Here is a 21,867-nt window from a genome sequence, read left to right as displayed (position 1 = left end):
CCAGGCGCCCCCTTGTTATTATTCTTATTGTAAACCTTAAGATTCTTAAATCTGTCTTGTACACATATAAGTGATAATTTTTAATAGCCAAATCGGATAAGATTTACATGTGTTACAGCTCTCATTTATTTAGTGATATTTAAAATGTATCCAAAGACCTCCAGGAAAGCATTTGGGAGCTTCAAAGAATAAGGAAGCAGTTAGAAAATAGAATTTGCTCCAGAAAGCCAGATGGTGACTAAGTATTAGACACTTCATAAAATATTTTGAACCTCGCATTTAGTAGTTTTACTGTATATAAAGCATAGGTAGGTGAAGAAATGTAACCCAGCTTTACTTCTAGTATGATAAACAAATGTCCATAGCTGGGAGTAGCAAGACCATAGCGATAGGGTTAATATATCTCAGCAGGGATTCTCATTGGGTGCACTCCAATTTTCTTTCTTTTTTTTAAAATAAGTTTTGTATTTTGGAATAATTTTAGATTTACAGAAAAGTTTTGGAGATTGTGCAGGGAGTTCCCATATACCCTTCACCCAGTTTCCCTAAGGTTACCATTTTACGTAACTATAGTCTATTTGTCAGAACTAAGATATCACTATTACCTGAACTCAGGCTTCATTTGGATTTTTCACCGGGTTTTCTCCTAATGTCCTTTTACTGTTCCAGAATCCAATCCGGATACCACATTGAACCTCTGGTTCCAGTTGGCTGATTCAAGGACTGTGTATATGAAGAAGCATGTGTAACCTCTTCTTTATTCTGCCTTTCCAACAGTGTTCTCTGATTTTAAGGACTTGATTGGCCAGATTTTAATGGAAGTGCTAATGATGTCTACTCAGACTAGAGATGAAAATCCATTTGCCAGTCTGACGGCCACATCACAGCCAATTGCAGCGGCAGCTCGGTCACCAGACAGAAATCTCATGCCCAGTGCTGGCTCCAACCCAGGAACAAGCCCCCTGTTCTGCAGTGTGGGTTCCTTCGGTAGCAGCTCTTTCTCTAGGTCAGTGCACTCCCTTTTGCACATCTAGTTTGGTAGTCCAACAGCCATGAAGTGTGTGACGGAGGGGACTGCTCACTCACGGGCCTTTGCCAGTCGGATTGTGCCATGTGTTGTGTTTGGGCGGGTGCATTTAGTCGTGGCTGGAGATCTTGTCTTTTCCAGATTGGTTTGTTTGGCTTCCCACGGTTAGGCTGTTGGTAAATTTTAGAAGTCAGTGGCTGTATAGAGTACATTATTCTTTGGAAGGAGGGCTTTATCAGACTGTAAATGTAGCCTCGAGATCGGTGCGGTAATTAGATTATAGCCATTCAGATGAGTATCTGAGAGATTTGTACACTTGAATGCTTAGAGATGCAAAGTGTCATTGTACTATTCTTTAAAAGCTTGATATTTTCCATTTTAGTTATTTACCTCAAGTTTTTCTTCAATTTTCTCTTCTTTCCTCTCTTTCTCAACTGATTTAGCCTCTATGAAACTAGCCCGGCTCCCAGGACAAGCTTCTGGAGCTCGGTGCCAATGACGAGTCCATCCTTTGCCTCCTCCCCTTCCCGTGCAGCCGGCCAGATGGCTGTGCCGTCCATTCCCCTCAGCCCTCATGGCGCGGCTCCCGGCGCTGCCGGAGGAAGCCAGCCCGCGTCTTCACGGTATCGCCCCTACACTCTCACACCCCCGTGGGGCTCTTCAGCTTCTCCTACCCCGCGGTCCCCCGGCATCTCCATCCTGTCCAGCTCACCCAGCCTCCCTGCCCTCGCTAGTAGCCCTCAAGCAGTGCCTGTCAGCTCTCCCAGACTGGGGCACCTGGGGCCACCTTCCCTGGCCACCTCCCCCAGTGCCATGAGCAGACGTTCCTCATCCCTAAGGATCTCTCCTAGGTATTTATTCAGCAGGAAAGCTGCGTGCGTGTTTGCAGTGCTGGGAGAGGCGATTAACTCGGTTTGGAAGAACTGCTGTGTGACGCTGACCTCAGTTACATGTGCTTTCCTGTTCGGGGTTATTAACCTGTGTGTCTAACTAGTTTGGTAGGCTCGCGCCCCGAGTCCATGCTTCTGCCAGGCTCTGATAACAGTAGAAGGTGTGGGTGTTCCATTGTGCGTCCCTCCGTCTGTTCTTACCCCTCACTCTTCCTCCTTCCTGGCCAAAAAAAAAAAAAAAAAAAAAAGAAGTCACTTTTCATTTTTTTGAAGTCTAGTTCATGTGTCATTCCTCATTACAGATGAATTCCAGAGGCTGTGGGCAGTTTGTATTTGAGCGTTGGGGCTCACAGGAGCACATTTTAGCTCTTCGTACTGTTGTCAATCAGAGTTGAAATACCGTTAGACCAGGGGGTGGTGGGAGCAAGTCTTGGGCCCGTGTCCCTCACCTCTGATCACTGGGGCGGGGCCGGTGTTTGTGCCTTGACCCTTTGATTTGAGCCTCTTAGAAAGAAGCAGTATCAGAATTCCACTAACCCAGTGCCCCCCCCCCGCGCCCCCCGCCGAATGTGCCTGTGCATTTATGTCATCGAGGTGAATTATTTTTCTGCATGTCAGTAATCAGAACTTTTAGCATAACATTTAATTAAAAAGGGATAGCAGTTGCAAAAGCTTTCTACCTCTTGTTTTTCCTTTGTTCCCTGATGACCTTTTTTGCTTTTGTTGTGGTAGTATGTACGACAATCCTTTCTCCTTCCTCTTCCTCGCACTTTCTGGCGACAGTAGTGATGAAGATGAAGAAGAAGATGATGATGGTGATGATGGTGATGATGAAGGTGGTGGTGGTGGTGATGAGTTTTCTTGTGTCCAGTTTGGGTCCAGGTATCAGAGGAATGGAGTCTTACCCCTGCATGTGCATAGGTGCTTAGGAACTAACTTTTATGAGCCCTCATTATGGGCGTGCTTTGGATCTAAACAGGGTAGGGTCAAATGAGACAGCCTGGATAGTCAAGATGTGGGGAACTTGCATGTACCGAGGCTTTAGGACCTTACCTGGGGTAAAGTGGCACGTAGGAAAATCTTCATCGTTGTTGCCTGGTAAGTTTGGAGGAAAACTTATGTGTAATCATTTGTCAGAAACAAATGACAGATTAAAGATGAATCATCAAGCACACCCACCCTAAGATCTGAAATGAGGTAGCCTTCATTTAACTATGGCGAGTGTTCTCGTGAGCTGCCAGATGTGAGCAACACGTACTCAGTGGGGCATGTTTCCTTACGTACAGTTGCATGGATTGCTGCTACTTAGGAATGGCAAAGGGGCTGGGATCGCGTGTGCGTGTGTGTGTCTTTTAATTACCCCTTCCACCCCAGCTCGGGCTGACAGTCTGTTCAAGAGCATATGGGGCCATCCTGTCTGGTATAACTGATTCTGCTTTCACTTCTAACCTTAAATTTCACTGATCACCTCCTTGACCTCAGTGAGGCTAGACCCTTGTTTAGACAGCCTCTGGAATGACAACAGAGGCTGAAACTGAGTTCGTGATGCTACTGAATGGTCCCCCCCCCCCCGAAAACCGTGTGAAAAAAGACTGCTTGGGTTTTCTAGGTGATTGGGGGCAAGAAAATATAATAGCACCTTCTTTCTGAACCTCTGACTCATTGTCTTACGATTTTGCTCTTAAACCGAAGTTTCCACTGGACTGATTTGGTATTTGTGCCCAGCACTGCTCAAAAATAACTCCAGGCTATAAATAGAGACGGCAGTAGGAGTTAGGTACACTTCATTAAATTTGACAGTGTTCAGAAGAATCATTAGAGAGAGTACATAAAGAGAGAAAGGAATGTTGGTGCAAGGTTGAATATTGATTCAGGAAGGTTGATGTTTGTATTAGGTTGAACATTGTATTACTGTTTCTCAAGTGAATTTCCCAAAGGTAGAAGTGTCTTTTTCATGTGGATAAAATCCTACTGCACGATTATAGTAATGCAGCAGGCATCCTTTTTAGGAATCAATTTCCATACATGATGAAAGTGCTTTGTTATCTGTTTTACTGTAAATTGTGAGAGAAATGCTCTCTCTCCCTGGCCTGTTTCATTCCAGCTTGCTCTCACCAAGATACCAGATGGCGTGCTGCTTTTACTAGCACTAGACTCCTGGCATCCCAGCCTTGTCTCTGATCTAGATTCTATAGCTACAAGGAGAGATAACCGTGTAATAATAGCTCCAAATACTGACTGAGCATCGTGGGCCAGATCCCGTGCCAGCACTCTGCACACATTATCCCTCTATCCTCACAGCAGCCCTTCCAGTTACTGTAAGGAACCTGGGGGACAGGGAGGTCAGTCACATAACTAAGTACGTGGCAAGGCCTGAGTCCAGAACTCACCTGCTTCACCACCACACTGTGCTCCCAACAGGACTCGTGTTGTTCTTGTTCCTTAACTAGTTATTTTGCTGCCGAGTGTTTATGCATCTACTCTGTTCCTTGGCAAGGAAGTGCCAGCATTTTACTCGGTAATTACAAAATTCCATTCAGTTGGCAGGTCCTTTGCTGGCTGTTAAAACGGAATCTGATCTATCCAGATTTTGGCAACTTAACAGCTTTTGAATAGCTATCAAGCAGAATGTGAGAGGATGTGTAAAAATATATAACTGATTAAGCAAATAGAGAGGAATTCAAGAATGCACGTAGGGCCAGAACCAAGAGGAGGTTAATTTGAGTGATCAGGAAATAACAGTTATTTTCTTGCCAATCGATCTTCCCAGAATTTTATTTACTTTCAAGTAAGCAATTTCAACACCTACTCCTTGCCCGGTAAGATGAATGTTGTAGAAGAGCAACAGGGGGCCGCGTCTGTCCCCCTCCTGCCCGCCTCCGGCTCGCCCGGCGCAGTTGATACGTTACAAATGTTTTTGGAAGTAGTTGGGACATACGTACATATGTTAATTATCTCTAGTGGGGACGAGAAGGATTAATTTAAGAAAGGTAGAACATTCCTTCCGTGACGTTCTATAGTCCTCCGGAAAGAGCTGTATAAATTCTAAGGATCGACCTGTTGCAGGAGTGGAATGAGCGAAGTGAGAGAATCATCTTGTGATAAAAATAACATAGCATTTGCTCTGAGGAAAATTTTTCCGAGTGTTTCCCAGGAAAGAAATCTGTTTGTAACTGCTTAGATATTTCAGTGAAGGAGGTAGAATCTTCAGTGTCGTGAACCTGTGTGAATAGAGAAAGGGAAAATTAGCAAATGGTGGAAAATGTTCACATTTACCCTCTCGTTTCTGCTGCTCGTCTCTGCTTGGAGATGAAACATGGCAACAGTCCCACCGTGTGTGTCTCCAAACCCTCACACGCAGTGTGCCCCTGCTCACACAGAGTAAAACCCAAAGCCTCACCCTGGCGAGCGAGACCCTTCGTGTCACGTACATGCACGTGCACACGTGCACGCACGCACGCGCGCGTTCCTCCGTTCTGACCTCACGTGCCTCCCCTTGCCTGCCCCCTCCGCTGCTCGCCACCCTGTTCTTGACCTCCCCTGGCATACTCCCGGCTACCTTAGGCCTTCACACTTCCTTCCTCTCTGTGGACAGCTGTCCCCAAGGTGGCTGCATGGCTTGCTCCCCTGACGCCCTCGGGTCTCCGTGTAGACACCATCTTCCCAGAGGGTCGTATCACACATTATATAAAGCACACACGCACGCTTACTGCCCGTCTCTGTCACCGTGCTCCGCTGTCATTGTTCTTCATAGCATTCCTATATTATTTTGGACTGTCCCCCCCTCTAGAGTGTAATCGCTATACCAGCAGGGTCTGTTCCGTTCCGTGTCTGCCCCCAGAGCCTGCAGCAGCGCCTAGAATGCACAGTACACTGTGAACATTTGTTCAATGAATTCACGTTGCTCGAACCCGCACTGCTCTGACTTTGCCTTGCACTGAGAAAACACAACGTTCTAAAGTCTGCATTCAAAAAAATGAGTTACACAGGAGAGAGATTATTCATACCATTATAGAAGAAATTATCAAGGAACGTGTTTTCCTGGTGCATTTCAAATGGGATTCAGTTTGCAACAGATCTGATGCACGTCGGCTCCCCTGGAAGATTTGCATTGTGTTTTCAGAAGGAGTCAGGTGTATTTCTATTATGCGAAGTAATCACTTTATTAAATTGGACTGTCGGTGTAGTTATCAGAAAACGGTTCACACGTTCTCCCAGAAGGAGGTGTAAGTTTGTAGATACTCGTAGGACTTGAATGTGACATATTTTCAGTGTGGTATTCCATGTGTCACAGTTGTAAAAGCATCATGAATTTGGGAATAACTTGTTTAGGGAAAAATGAAATGTTATTTTAAAACTTTAAAAATGTTTATTGATAGCATGAACATATGCACACAAACACTACACCACTTTTCTCCTTCAGAGTGGCATTCAAAATTTAAGTCCAGCGCTTTCACTTTGAACCTAAAGATCGTTGTGCGTTTTGATCATTGAGACCTGTGTGTAGCGTTGTTGAGACTGGCTGCTTTTCATGCTAGGGGATCATGGTTTACTTTAGCACCTGTAGGACCAATCCTAAAATTTGTAATCTATGAACAAATACTGGAGTTTATTCTACATTTCCTATTTGGTTAAATTTTATTTCATTTTTTTGGGTCGTCTGTTCTTGAGAGTCAGCTGAAGTGTTGTTTGGTGTCTAGCAGATGATCACCAAAATATACCAACTTCTTTTAGCTTTGAAAATTCTCTGATACATTCTGGATGCCTTTCACTGCATTGCCTGGCATGAGACAAGCAATCTTCTACATACATTGTCACTTTTCATGTCTCAGTGAAATAGTTGTGAAGGTACCTCAGTTGGCTTTGAGGTGTTCACACTGAAGTTAAAATTCAGTGGGAAGTGTTGGCTAAGAATGGAACCTAGTTTCAGCGTGTGAGTGGCCACCATGTAAGCATGCTGGCTTCCCGCAGATGTTCGCGTGCTGGCTGCGGGGAGTGACCCCGTGGAGCTGGCAAGGACCTATCGGCATCAGTAAGATGCTTTTCATCAGAAACGTAAAAATGTGAACAATTTGGGCCTTATTATCAAGGAAATGTATAGTTGAAATTTTCATTTTAAACATGAGGCAGATCGGTTTTCATTGTTTTCTGCGAGAGAGAGCCACTCAAAGGAAAATTAACCTTAGTTGTGTCTGGGGAAGGCCTGTGTTGGTCAAGTTCATCTTTGGAAGTGCAGTGGATAATAGAGTCACTGGGTCCCTGACGTCAGACAGAGGAGGAAAGAATCGCAGATAGCTTGAAACTGAGATGGTGCAGTAAGAAAATATCTCCCTTTTCCCTTTCTACTTTTGGGGATTCACCACACTTCTCATATTTTTGGTTGGTTTTTCTCTTTTGTTCTGATGTTGCTTTTTTTTCCGCCCTATGCTTTCTTCTCTCTTCCCTTCTGTCAGACCTATGGAGCAGATTGTAGGAATTCAGATTTACTAGACTCTGGCCTGAAAGCCTTGGATTGAAAACTGGCATTGTTTTCATCTCTTTAACTTTAATATCACACTTTCATTCCAAGGTCAATTATATATCCAGTTGACCCCCGAACAAGATGGGTTTGAACTGTGCAGGTCCACGTATATGTGGATTTTTTTCAATAAATACGGTGCAGTACCGTACATGTATTTTCTCTTCCTTATGATTTTCTTAATAATATTCTGTTTTCTGTAGCTTAAGAATATACTGTAAGAATACAGTATATAATACATACACAAAATACATGTTAATCGACTGTTATGTTATTAGTAAGGCTTCTGGTCAACAGTAGACTATTAGTCTTTAAGTTTTGGGGGAGTCAGAAGTTAAATGCAATTTTCAATTGCATGGAGGTGGCAACCCGAATCCCTGTGTTGTTCAAGGGTCAACTGTATTTTTCTAAAATTCTAAGGTCAGTTATGCATATATTCCAGAATTAGTTATGTATATCTATGCATCTACCTGCATAACGTATTGTTAATAGCTCAATCCCTCTTAGTCCTGTTGGTTTCTAGCCTTTAATTGTCTGCCCCAGTTGAAGTAGGGATGGGCCTTTCAAGGTCGTGATATTCTTCCCATCCTTTATCATCTTTCATATGTAATTTTTTTTGCTAAGTTTATGTCTTCTCATTTCCTTTTCATTTCAAAATTCCTAGCCTCTCCCTGTGCCATGATTACTCTCTTTGTATCTTTTGTGTATATCAAATAAATTTGTGAGTTAAACATCAGATTTGGTATGTGACTTGTTGATGGTTGATCTAAACTTTAATTTCCTCACTTGAGATAATGTTTGGCTTTGGTCTCGGTGAATAGTTATTACTAATCATAACAGTGCTTCATGTTGTATCCTGCTTATAGTCTACGACGCACTTCCATTTGGTTTCCTTTAAGCCTCACTGCACAGGAGATGAGGTTCTAGGTTCAGGTCACAAGCAGGCGGTACAGCTGGACCAGAACCCAAGTTGGGATACCCCCACACAAGATTTTTGTTTTGTTTGTGTTTACTCTACAACTTTGCCTTTTTCACTGAAAGTTTTAGAAATTTTTGTGTTAATAACAAATAATTTTATGTTTCCTTCTATAACTGGACAGTTTTCCTTTTCTGGTCCTACTGCCAAATGCTGGATGAAGGCTTTTGAGATTATGTCAGAAGGCATGAGAAGGGGTTTTTTGTTAGTCTTTATAACTTCACTCCTGCTGAGTTCGATGATGGCAGTAGCATAGTCTGGTTTCAACCTACAAGTCGGTCTGAGTGAAGACGGCCAGTTTGGTTTAAGCACATGTGCTATCCCTTCAGGTACCCAGCACAGTAGGTCTTAGTCCTCCTGGCCTTGTAAGTTGCCACTCCCAATAGGAGAAGATGTTGGGTTTCTGCTCCAACTCTCTTCTTAGGTCAATACAGTGTTTACTAAGAGTTACTGTTGTTGGATTCGGAGCAGGTGCAATGAGCAGGTGCAATGAGCAGTCAGCTCCAACCTTGGCTGCATGAGTGTCTGCTTTGTCGTGGGTGCAGGGATCCTAACAGGCTTTCTGCTGCAGAAATGCAAACTCTATCAAAGATAATTCATTGAGAGGAGGTAAGAATCATCAGTTTTCTTTTCTCTTCTCCAAAGTTTGGGAGCCTCTGGTGGGGCCAGTACTTGGGATTCCTACAGCGACCATTTCACCATTGAGACCTGCAAGGAGACAGACATGCTGAACTACCTCATCGAGTGTTTTGACCGAGTTGGAATAGAGGAAAAAAAAGCACCAAAGGTAATACGAAATAGATCCACTTAAAAACCCATAAGAACCTGGTTATTGTTTGATAAATAATCTTTTGCCCCCTTAAGGAACATTTCTTCATTTATTCAATCAGGAAAATGGTTCTCCAGCATGTATTATGTGCCAGGCGCTGTGCTGGGAGCTCAAGGCGTATCAGTGAACAAAACAAAGATCCCCCCCACCCTCACAGAACTCACATCCTAGTGGAAGGAAGAAGTGACGGGGGCAAGTGCCACTGCCACCAGCGACTTGCATGGGGGCCCTTATAGTTCCTGGTAGTCTGTAACAAGTGTAGTAATAACCCCCATGTATGGAGTGCCCGCGGACTGCTGACCTTGTGTTTCGCCTACGGGAGCTCAGATTCTCATGGTTGTTCAGTTAATCTAGTGTAAGATAGGTATTATTTTTACTGTATGAATAACCAGATGAACCTCAGAGACACTGAGTAATTGTCCGGAATCACATAAAAGTTACAAAAATGGGTTTAAACTCCAGAAGCTATGCTTTCTCTCCTGTTTCATGCTGTCTTTATTATGATTTCATTCCCAGTTCATTGTCCACTTCTCGTTTCCAAACTAGTCAACTTGTCCACCTGTTAGTTACATATTTGTAAAGGGCCTCTCTGGGGTTTGTTGCACTGAACCTTAAGCAAAGGCGGAGAGCGGGCACACAGCTCTGAGATTCCCGCTTGGCCACCTCACTCTGCGCTCTTCCCTGACCGTAGATTTCAGTGGAGGCAGTACACGTGGACGGTACAGTTACTCTGGTTTGTTCATTATGAGTCAGGCAAGAGAAAAGCATGCCATTTCCTGGAGATTGACGTCTCCCGACTCTTGTCAGTTTTCAACAGTACAGGCTTATTTTGTTTGTTTTTGCAGTCCTGACCTCCTCCGCCTTTTCTTTCAGATGTGCAGCCAGCCAGCAGTCAGCCAGCTTCTGAGCAACATCCGCTCACAGTGCATATCCCATACTGCATTAGTCCTACAAGGTTCCCTCACGCAGCCAAGGTAGGGAAAACCGTGTGCGCTCGTGTTAGCAGGGAGAGGAGCCTATCCCTCAGCGGACATTGGGCTCTCCGGCCGACTTGCCTCACCTTGGATAACACACTTTCTCACCTGGAAGACAAAAGTGGTTGAATGGATAACCCAGGAGGTCCCTTTCCTTCTCTGAAACACTATGAAAATAAAACACTGTCTGCTTTACTTCTAGACCACTGTTGAAATATGTCAACGTCAAGGCAGGAAATTAGTATTTAGTTTAAAAGCAGCTCCTTGAAATCAGGGGAGATCTTTGAAAAAATGTGCAGGTTATCACTTTCCATGTATCATACAATCAATTTCTGTTATTCAGTGATAAATAACAGTGGGAGAGCAGTTAGTTTGGGAATCACCCAGAATACACTACATTATTGATTGTTTCGGAGGGTCCCATCAAGGTTTCTAGTTCAATATAAGAGTATTTATATATTTCATTATTTTATGAAAATATCTGAAGGAAAAGTAATGCAAAAATTTCTAAGGAAGAAATGGCAAAGTTACATTTATTCGTTCTGGATGTTCTTATATTATTTTCTGTACCAGAACCATCTGTTTTTGAAACTTGTCAAAAAGAAGGAAAAATTTGGAGGCGCCTGGCTGGCTCAGTCAGGGGAGCGAGGGACTCTTGATCTCCCGAGGTTGGTCGTGAGTTCAAGTCCCATGTTGGGTATAGAGATTACATAAATAAATGAACCTTAAAAAGGAAAAAAAAGAAGAAGAAGAAGAAAGAAAAGGATAAACATGGACCAAAACCAAAAAAAATATTCTGTGGTTAAAATTAGCAGAGTTTTATTTAAAAGTCCTCAGCCACCACTGATCTTTTCTTTTCAGTTGGATGTGCCATAAACAAATAAGTAAAAGAGACATATAATGCTTTATTTTTTGGGTAATGCTTTATTTTTAAAGGGCTTGACTGTAGGAAAAAATGGATTCTTTGAAACTTTCTATAGTCTCTTCATTAAAAAGACCAAAAAGTGATTATGAACAATTTAAGAAGGGTGGTCTTTTGCCTAAAACTGTTGTGTAGGATATTTGGGAGATTTAAAGTTTGACATTTGACTGGACACGTCTGCTGACGTGACAGCCCGTGTGCCGTGTTATCGCACACTGATGAGCTGAGCCATCGCGGTCCTTGACTCTTGTGGGTTCGCAGGTCCATGCAGCAGCCGTCCTTCCTGGTGCCGTACATGCTCTGCAGGAATCTCCCGTATGGCTTCATGCAGGAACTGGTGAGGACCACTCACCAGGATGAAGAAGTGTTCAAGCAGGTGAGGCTTTGTGAATTTGCTACCAGGACATTTAACCTAGGAGCTTCTATGCCAAGGCTGATTTCTAAAGACACCATCTATTGAAAACTTCTGTTTCAGAATTTGAACATGCATGTGTTAATTGCTCAGAGAGATCTGATACTTCTTTCTTGAGATAATCAGATTGACATCTGCATTGTTCAAATCATTTGTCCATTTCAAGCAGTCAAGCATCAAGTATTTTAAACAGTGCTAAGTGCCTTGAGAGGGAAGAAGAAGTATAAGGCCCTGTCCCTCATTTCAAGGTGCTTTTAACACAAGAATACCAAGAGATGGCATAAGACACGACGTGCATTTGCCAGTTGAGTCGTGTTGAAAATTAGTTCTCCGAGTTTACAAAAAGATTAGTAAACCAGCGATGAAATTAGCTCAGTGCAGTTTGCGTACCACACAGAATCTTTTGTCTTCTCGCCACTCAACTGGGAACGTTGTCTCATATCTTACTAATTACTTCTTTCATTAAGTATTCATACAGCTTTTATATCTCACTGTGTGAAGTCAAGTGAAAATGCAGATATGGGATATTTAGTAATAAAGCTATTTATTTAGTCTTGAAAGTTTCTTCTTTTTTTTTTTTTTTTTTTTTTTTAAAGATTTTATTTATTTGCGAGGGAGAGAATGAGAGAGAGCATGAGAGGGAGGAGGGTCAGAGGGAGAAGCAGACTCCCTGCTGAGCAGGGAGCCCGATGTGGGACTCGATCCCGGGACTCCAGGATCATGACCTGAGCTGAAGGCAGTCGCTTAACCAACTGAGCCACCCAGGCGCCCTTGAAAGTTTCTTCTGAGGTGAAACTTTGGCATCACGTTTGGTTGCTGTATCCCAGCCTGTTTTGTGACATGAGCACTTGGCCACAGCAACTTCCACACAAACTGTTTCCAGTGATGGGAGGATTTTTTTTTTTTTAAGGATTTTTATGACACTTTCTTACAATTTACCATATGATCGTTTCTTTCTACACAGAACAGAGGCAGTAGCTATAAGTGATATGATTCCTTTTTATTTGTTTTTATACCGAATACCCATGTCCAGCTCCACACTGGGCCTGCAGCCTACTTAAAAAAAAGAAAGAAAGAAAGAAAATAAATAAGCATCTTGGAAGGTTTAAGTGGTGCCCTCTGTTCTGTGTATGATGTGCATTAATTAGAATACTTTCTTGGGGCACCCAGCTGGCTCAGTCAGTAGAGCTTACGACTCTTGATCTTGAGGTTGTGATTTCTAGCCCCCGCTGCGTGGGAAATAACTTAAAAAATAAATTCTTAAAAAAAAAAAATGAGAACACTTTTCCTGTTGTCTTCATTTCAGGAACCCAGAGTAGCTTTAGCTCTATAAAATCAGCCCAGTGATTAGCTGAAAGGACTGTGTTATACCTGTCTTACTCATAAAGAAACTTACACAGATGTTGTGAAGTGACCTCTTTTTTTTTTTTAAGATTTTCTTTATTTGACAGAGACATAGCGAGAGAGGGAACACAAGCAGGGGGAGTGGGAGAGGGAGAAGAAGCAGGCTTCCCCTGGGGCTCGATCCCAGGACCCTGGGATCATGACCTGAGCTGAAGGCAGATGCTTAATGACTGAGCCACCCAGGCGCCCCCTCTTTTTTTTTTTTTAATTGAGATGAAATCCACATAACAAAATGAACCAATCCGTGGCATTTGGTACATTCGCAGTGTTGTGCACCCACTATTTCTTTTTTTTTTCCTCCTTCGGTGGGGGAGAGAGAAAGAGAGATGGGGGAGGGGCAAACAGAATCTTAAGCAGGCTCCGCATAGAACGTGGAGCCCAACATGGGGCTCGATCTCACAACCCTGAGATCATGCCCTGAGCCAAAATCCAAGAGTCAGACTCTTAACCGACTAAGACACCCAGGTGCCCCCCACTATTTCTTTTTAATCATAGCATTCTGATGCCTTTCCTTCCACTTGGTCCTGAACACTCCATGTCTGTCTTTGTGTTACCATGTGTTTTTTTCTAGAGAGAGATGATGACTGAATGGAAAACAGCGCTTCCCTTTTCTTGTCTGAAGAGTTTGGCAGATTTGAACTATTAAATCTTTTGACTGAAACTTCAGTCTCCTTTTAATGTTTGAGATATTCACAGATAAATAAATAGCAGCTAGAATTTAGGATTGGAGATGAATACTTGTATTTTTTTTTGTCATTGCTCCAAGGTGTTTATTTGAAAACAAGAGAATCATTTAAAATACATAAGTCAAGGGGCGCCTGGGTGGCTCAGTCGTTAAGCGTCTGCCTTCGGCTCAGGTCATGATCCCAGGGTCCTGGGATCGAGCCCCGCGTCTGGCTCCCTGCTCGGCGGGAGGCCTGCTTCTCCCCCTCCCACTCCCCCTGCTTGTGTTCCCTCTCTCGCTGTGTCTCTCCCTGTCAAATAAATAAATAAAATCTTTAAAAAATAAATAAATAAAAAATAAAATAAAATACATAAGTCACACAAATAGCGGCGCCTGGGTGGCTCAGTTGGTTAAGCGTCTGCCTTCAGCTCAGCTCATGATTTCAGGGTCCTGGGATCGAGCCCTGCATCAGGCTCCCTGCTCAGCAAGGAGTCTGCTTCTCCCTCTCCCTCTGCGCCTACCCCCTGCTCGTTCTCTGTCTCAAATAAATAAAATCTTAAAAAAAAATACGTAAGTCACACAAGTATTATAATGCTTGACTATTTGAAAAATATTATAGCTAGTAATACCTTGTGTATTATAAATTAAATCCTACCTGCAGAAGAGGTTAAGTCTACTAGAAAACATAAAGATGTTTTCTTTATAGCATTCTGGAAAAAAATGTTGAGATTATTCTAGATGACCAATTGTGAAAATTTATTTTGGTGATTTGGGAACTTCAGTTTTGTTTTTCTTGATTGTGATGTTGTCATTCCCCCATCCCTACACCTCAGCTTTACCTATCCATTTTTAGCTAGCTTCTGACAGCACGTTACTTCTACCCTGATGGTTTGAGTTGCAAAAACTGGAACGATCTCTTCCAGAGCTATCTTGTTATCTGAAGACACCCCACAGGCACTTTGTAATCCAGGGCACCTTTTTTTTTTTTTTTTTAAATCCTGTGCTCCTTAAATGACCAAGCTGCTCAGTACGATGGGATGAAATTAGTAGGAAAGGGAATTTTTCAGATTTTCTAGTGGCTTTATAGAGCGCTTCCATTTCAACTTGCTGACATTCGGATTGTCAGCTGTTGTTTATACCATCTTCTACTTAATGTTATTAGTCTTGAATCCCAACCAACTCTCTAAATGAGTCGGTCAGTGAGTACGTTGTGGCATTTGTAGATGAGCTGTGCTGAGCAAATCTTGCATGGTGATAGCATGCTCTGGTGTTGATGGTAAACTTGTAAAAATAAATACGGGTGCCCTCGAGCTCTGGCATCATGCTCATGTTTTCATTATACCACAAACGGAGGTAAGTCATTCTAGTCAAGTTTAGTTTTGCAGATTCCACATTTACCAGCTACCTCTTTGCTCTACATAATTAAAGTCAATGTAATGATAATAATATTCGTTACTGGTGTGTTTTTCTTCTCTTCAAAATAAACAGGAAGGGATGGGAAGAATCAGATGGAGGTGGGAGAGTGGCTGGGAATAATTTTTTAAAATACTGATAGAGTTGAGAAAATAGTGGAACATTTAGTCCAGTTTCTTTACAGATTGTAGGTGCTTGGTCATCAGAAACATATTCATTGTCCAGATGTAGAGAATTTAGTTGACTAGAGCGAGGACCCCTGGGGACTCCTGTAGCGGGCTCAAAAATTGTGTTTCTATTAAGTCACTCGGAGTCTTGCCCGAGAATTAGGGCTCACCAGATCCTGTTACCTCTGGAAAATTCAGCTATATCACTTTATGGTCAGCCTCGTCCAGAGCCACACTCCGTGGCTGGATACTAGACTCCTTTATAAACAAAACAGCTTTTCCTTGGGGAGGGTGGAAATGCTTAGACATTCAGATTCAGCACTTTATTTTAACATGCCTCCTGTTCTTAATTTTTCCTAAGCTTATATTTCCGATTTCTTTTTTCTTACAGATCTTTATCCCCATTTTACAAGGCCTGGCTCTCGCTGCCAAAGAGTGCTCCCTCGATAGTGACTACTTTAAGTACCCCCTCATGGTAAACCTCTCTTCGTTTTCTTTAAGCCATTCACCAGATGCTTTCTTCCAGATGATTGTAACACACACTTTTCTTTCAGGTGATCAACCTCGTTTTCACACTTAAAACCTGAAAGCATTGTGTTGGCCATGCAGTGTTTGATGTGCAGTGAGATGTATCAGTGAAGGGAGGGAGGTAGTGGCCCAGAACATAATCCGCACACGCGAGCCCTTGGCAGGAGTCAGTGATGTAGGCACTAAAATACACTTCGTCTGACTGTGTAGCTTACGAAAATGTTGGCTCTTGATTGTATCCTTCTGATCTTCCTGGCAACAGGCATACATTGGAATGCAGTTTTGTTATTTAAAAAAAAAGAAAAAGAACTATTACAAATGCAAGTAAAAAGGCATAGTTATACTAGGAAAAGTAACCCAGCTTTATGCAGTGACAGAAAAATCTCAGAGTAGTTTTCTTGTTTGCCTTCCCCATTTCCTTTAAGCTTCCTATGAGAAACAGACCTGCTTGGCTCCTTCAGGCACCTATAGCAAGAGTAAATTGTGGGCAGACTGCCCCCTAGACTCTCACGGAGGGTCTTGACTGCTGTGAACACACTGGAACCAGAAAGAAACGAAAACACCCTTTTCTTTGTGAATTGGCTTCTTGGAAATTTGGGGAGAAAAATACTTTGACATATGACTAAATATTTTTCACTCTAGGATGTGAAGGAAAAAATACCAAAATACAAAATTCGCTAACTCTGAATAAATACAGTCCCATAAATTGAGGCCTTGGTTAAATTGATCTTTTTACTACAGTTGTTCCTTGTACTCGTTCTACTGACTTAATTCCATCTTACCATTAAGTCAGTATCACTGAGGACCTCTTCTGTGCCAGACACTGGGGCTAATTAGACAAGGCACCTCTCTACGAGTTGTTCCTGACCCACCGCAAAACTCAAGTCCGCAACAGCGCAGATAATCACAGCATGATAAATGCTAACACGGGGGTGTATGTGAAGGGTGCATGTCTCTATTTTAATCAGTCAAAATGGAGCTAAGAGGCGAAGATACTGTGGGAAATTAGAAGGCGAAATAGCAATTCTTTTTAAAATAACTTTGAATGGATTTATGTCAGGGCTCCTTCTCCTGCCCATGCCATTTGGGTTCCAAATAAAATTCTGTTAATCCTTATGCATAATTCTGTCTGTGCCAGAGAAAAGGAAGTGAAACCATCTGATTGTTTGAGTCCAGTGATGAAATACTCGAGTGCACATTCATTCTCAGTGGATGATGTAAATGTTCCTTCACAGAATGGTTAGCTTTTCTGTTGCGGTCTGAACTGGCTCGATGTCTCAGTAAGGAGCGTTCAGTGTCAGATATCAACAAAATGTTCTTCGTGCTCAAAAGACAAAGGCCTCCACTATGACAGACAATAGTTTTATTTTATACCATTACTGATCCTTGTACAGCCGAGAGAGCGCTGTGTGAGGAAGGACAATGGGAGCAGGAAGAGGAAGACCACTGGAGCTGCAATCAGAAACAACTGTGATTGTTCTCTGGCTCCGTGCCTCCCAAGGTTGCCATGCCCTGGAATCACCTGGGGATTTTTAAAAAACACCCAGTACCTGGCTCCCACACATTGTGATTCCGCTGGTCGCGGGTATGGTGAGGATGGGGCCTGGCGCTGGGTTTTTCCAACTCCCCTGGTGATCCTAATGCGCAGCACCGTTTGGGAACCCCTGCCCTCTGCAGCGAGAGCTTTTCCTTCTCAGTGGCACCTCAGAGACCTTTCAGTGCCTTTCAGCAGAAGCTGGCTGGCTCGGGAACTTTGGTAGCCGTGTTCAAATCACAGGAAATGAAGCTCACTGTTAAAATAGTGTTTGGTTGGAAAACGCCGGCTACGTTAAACTGTGTTTATGTCCCTAAAACCTACTTTTCCTGATTCTCTAATGTGAGAATGATTGCAGCTCCAAAGGAAAATGTTGGAGTTCTCAAAAATATCCAAGATCTCGAAGCCAACTAATGCTTTTAAATATGTTCTGAATTTGGTAGCTTATTAGATGGTAATGATTTATAGTCCTATTTAGCACTGGCAAGACTAGCCATCTCAAGTTTATGAAGCATATCTTTTTTTTTTTTGACATGAAAAGATGTTAAGTGAAAAAAATCACTTTTTATAAAAATATACACATTTATTTCAATGTGTATAGGCACAAAGATTATGGCTGGAAAGCTGTTAACTAAGATATCAATAGAGGTTAATCTCTTCGGGTAAAGTTTATGAGTGATTCTTAGTTTCATTTTGTATTTCTATTTTATCTGAAGTTTTTTACAACATGCAGGTATTAGCTTATTCATCAGAAAAACAGTGAAGCTCTTAGTGTTTTGGAAGGAATGCAGATGTATTTAAAGCAGCATTAGAGCTGTTCCTTGATATTACACATGGCAGTCAGTTTAAGATGGAATACATTTAAATGACACTTTCTGCGGGGTGCCTGGGTGTCTCAGTCGGTGAAGCATCTGCCTTCGGCTCAGGTCCTGATCCCGGGGTCCTGGGATTGAGCCCTGCACGGTGCTCCCTGCTCAGCGAGGAGTCTGCTTCTCCCTCTGCCTCTGCCCCTCCCCCCTGCTTATTCTCTGTCTGTCTCAAATAAATAAAATCTTTTTAAAAAAATGACACTTTCTGATCTTATTTCTAGGCTTTAGGTGAGCTTTGTGAAACCAAGTTTGGGAAGACACACCCTGTGTGCAATTTGGTGAGTGCCTCCCTGATGGACTTGCACATGTTCAATGGATGTGTAACTCCGAAGATATCCCCTTAAGTAACATGTGGAAAAAAAAAAGTCTCTTAGAGGACATTTAGATTAGATATAGGTAACACGTCTGGGTGGCTCTCAATAGTTAAATTGGTTAACCCTATATGTTACTGCCTGGGATGAAGTTATTTATTTTCTTCCATGATTTTTGTATAAGTATCGTAGAATGAGGAAAACAAGTCCTATGGAAAAATTTACCTGAGTCCTTTGATAGTGTAAAAATAGTTCATCTGAACTCTATCAAAGAACTTCTCGAAACATAAAAATCAAAAGACTATCTTGTGAAAATGTAGAGGAGTTGGAGGCTTTTCTGCCTCCATATGAGATGAGAAAATACCAACAGAGATCCTGCACGTTTGTGAGCTTTGGGTTTCTGTGTGTTCACTGTCAGCCATGGTACTGGTGGCTGAGACCCAGCTGAACAGGTTGGCTGTTGAGAACTCCGTTCATTACATTTTCCCCTCACTTGCCGATGTAGCAGCTTGACTTGCCTCTTCCATTTTTTGCGTAGGTGGCTTCTTTGCCGTTGTGGTTGCCTAAATCCTTAAGCCCTGGCTCTGGGCGGGAGCTGCAGAGACTCTCCTATTTGGGGGCTTTCTTCAGCTTCTCAGTCTTTGCAGAAGATGATGTAAGTATGGTGGCCATTTGTGCTTTGCTGCTCCGATGTTCAGATGCCTTCCTAAATGTGCATATATCAATGGAATTTTTCCCTTCTCTTCCCAGGCTAAGGTGGTTGAAAAATATTTCTCAGGGCCTGCCATTACCCTGGAGAACACTCGCGTGGTCAGCCAATCACTGCAGCATTACTTGGAGCTGGGAAGGGTAGGTGTTTGGAAAATGAATTCAAAGGATGAGTAACAGAGAGGCTGTATATAAATAACCAGTGTCTTGAGTAATAACTGCCACAACAGTGTGTGGCATCACTGGGGACTGGTTCTGAGGTTAGCGGCCACGCTCTCCCTCCAGCCTGCTCGTAGGCCTTTAAAACATGAGAGTGAACGAGCGCTGTTAGTGTGCGCGTACTCCTTGATGACTCGTGTGTCTCAAGTGTAGATTAATATGTCTTCAGTTCTGAGGTTTTTCGGCAGCAAAATTAGAGGCTAACGATAGCATAATTAAGGTAATTTTGATCCTGTCCCTAAAAGGCAATAGCAAAGGCTATTTTATTAAAACTCTAACTACTTGCCTCCTCCAGCCCACCATCTGCTTTCACGCGAATTGTCTTGACACAGTTGAATTTGGACACTTCTGTTCCTCTTGTAGTCAGGTTCTCTTAAAATGAGCGGAAGAAGGAGAGGAGAGAAAGGGGGAAGAAGCCCAGCTGCTCTTGAAGTCAAAGGGAATCATTTTTAAAGTCAAGTCTTAATTTCTTTTCTTCCTTTCTAAATAAATTCCAGCAAGAGCTTTTCAAGATTCTGCATAGTATTCTGTTAAACGGTGAGACCCGTGAGGCTGCTCTTAGTTACATGGCAGCTGTCGTCAATGCCAACATGAAGAAAGCACAGATGCAGGTAGGATTCCTAAAGACCACTTTTATTGATTCACTAAATTCATTCGTCTAACTTGTCTTCACTCAGTATCTACCAGGCATTGTTACAGGAAATGGTGACATGGCATTGAGCAGGATAGAAAAACGTCCTACCTTTGTGCAGCTTATGTTCCATAGGCTAAGTGAGTAGGCATATAAATATATTATTTCAGGCAGTTGTAGAATCTGTGAAGCAAGTAAAGCAAGGTAGAGGACTCAGGAGTAACCATGGAGGTACCAGAAGGAAGGTAGGGGAGTTTTGATCAGTGGTAGGGAAGACACCTTTAAGGAGGTGACGTTTCATCAGAGACCAGACTGATGTGAAAGTCAGCCATTACAAGGCTGGGAAGAGAATTTCCTAGACCTGTGTAAGGCACCAAGGTGGGAATGGTCTAACTTTGGAACAAGCCCCACACGCAGACTTCAGTGGCTGGAGAATAGCGTACAGGAAGGAGAATGGCGGGTCATGGGCTAACAGGGTGGGCAGAGGCTCCATCAGGCTGGGGCTGACGTGGTAAGAACTGTAATGGGACGCCCCTGGGGGTTTTTCAGCAAGGAAACCACCAAATGTGCTGTGTGGAAAATGGACTAAAGTGGGAGGAGGGACAGAAGCAGACCCGAGGAGACCAGTTATAAGGTTATAAGTATATCAGATCTGGTGAGGAGCCTGGTGGCCTGGACTACTGTGCAAGGGTAGAGAAGTTAAAAGGGCATCCTTCCTATATTATTAATAAGTAATGATTGAATGATGTGAAATTTCTACTGAGAAGAAGAAAAAGGGTATAGAGAAGAGTGTGGCCCTGCATGAGACTACCTGGGTTTCCTGCTATGGTCCCACCATTAGTAAATGGTGGGACCTTAGACATTTATTTCTCTGTGCCTCGGTTTCCTAAGTGCTAAATGGGGATAATAATGGTTCCTAACTGTGGGTTTACTATCCATAAGGCTGTTAGAACAGTGCCTGTTGTTAACTACTGTTATTAATACTTGTTATGTTGTTGATACAGGACTTCACTAGTGATGTCAACCAGAGAAGCTGTTAGTCAGACGGTACTGAGTGAAACTAGGGTTTTGATGCTCTTGAGGGGAAATAAAGAAGAGAAAGGAAGGAACATTTATTGTGTTTCTACTTAATTTTGAAGATCTTAAGGAAGTCATTTAACTCTCTGAGCCTTAGTTTCCCCCTCTATGAAATGTGAATAGCAGTATCACTGACTTCCAAGGGCTCTTCTGAAGATTCAGTGAATGTATAAAATGCTTCACATAGGATTAATACTCCACAGAGAGCACCTGCTGATAAAATGACAACGGTGATGATATATGTCCTCTCACTGACTTTGGGATGAATGTCTGGTTTCCTTCCTTACAAAGTTGTGCCAAAATTTCCATTTAAATCATTATTTTAAATACCTTTTTTTCATATTCCACAGACAGATGATAGATTGGTATCTACAGATGGATTCATGCTGAATTTCCTTTGGGTGCTGCAGCAGCTAAGTACAAAGATCAAGTTAGAGACGGTGGATCCGACATATATATTCCACCCAAGGTGTCGGATTACTCTTCCTAATGACGAGACGAGAGTGAACGCGACGATGGAGGACGTGAATGACTGGCTGGCTGAACTTTGTGAGTGACATTGCTCATTGTGAGGTTATTAAAACGCTGCCCTTTTATTTAAAAACTTCTTGTAAATTTATTTTATTTGGATGCTAGTGATTACTCACAAATTGTTGTATCCTCTCCAGAAAATGAATTTATGAGCCAGAGATACACAATAAAAATTAACGCAGTAAAAATGTTCTTATTTGGCCTAGCCAAAGTCAAATAGATACATAGAACAAGTGGAAAGAAATATACTATTCAGAGTAAAA

General features: G+C 42.6%; 1 protein-coding gene across 3 annotated transcripts in view; it reads left to right on the top strand.

The window, feature by feature from the left end:
* The window catches only part of UBE4B (ubiquitination factor E4B), a 122,507-nt gene that overhangs the window by 66,195 nt on the left and 34,445 nt on the right, over nucleotides 1-21,867 (top strand). For 2 of the 3 annotated variants that reach the window (XM_078073803.1, XM_078073804.1), the window contains 10 exons: nucleotides 778-1,006; nucleotides 9,057-9,198; nucleotides 10,114-10,214; nucleotides 11,398-11,512; nucleotides 15,588-15,671; nucleotides 18,349-18,405; nucleotides 18,977-19,093; nucleotides 19,189-19,287; nucleotides 19,863-19,976; nucleotides 21,424-21,622. In XM_078073803.1, the coding sequence (XP_077929929.1) occupies nucleotides 778-1,006; nucleotides 9,057-9,198; nucleotides 10,114-10,214; nucleotides 11,398-11,512; nucleotides 15,588-15,671; nucleotides 18,349-18,405; nucleotides 18,977-19,093; nucleotides 19,189-19,287; nucleotides 19,863-19,976; nucleotides 21,424-21,622 (1,257 nt within the window). Of the gene's footprint in view, nucleotides 1-777; nucleotides 1,007-1,470; nucleotides 1,879-2,649; nucleotides 2,800-9,056; nucleotides 9,199-10,113; nucleotides 10,215-11,397; nucleotides 11,513-15,587; nucleotides 15,672-18,348; nucleotides 18,406-18,976; nucleotides 19,094-19,188; nucleotides 19,288-19,862; nucleotides 19,977-21,423; nucleotides 21,623-21,867 lie in introns of all 3 variants that reach the window. The other variant, XM_078073805.1, reaches the window with a different exon arrangement.

The sequence above is a fragment of the Halichoerus grypus genome, chromosome 5, assembly GCF_964656455.1.
Source record: "Halichoerus grypus chromosome 5, mHalGry1.hap1.1, whole genome shotgun sequence".
NCBI classification, from domain to species: domain Eukaryota; kingdom Metazoa; phylum Chordata; class Mammalia; order Carnivora; family Phocidae; genus Halichoerus; species Halichoerus grypus.
The sequence above is the reverse complement of the archived record's forward strand: the minus strand, read 5'-3'. Positions and strand labels throughout refer to the sequence as shown.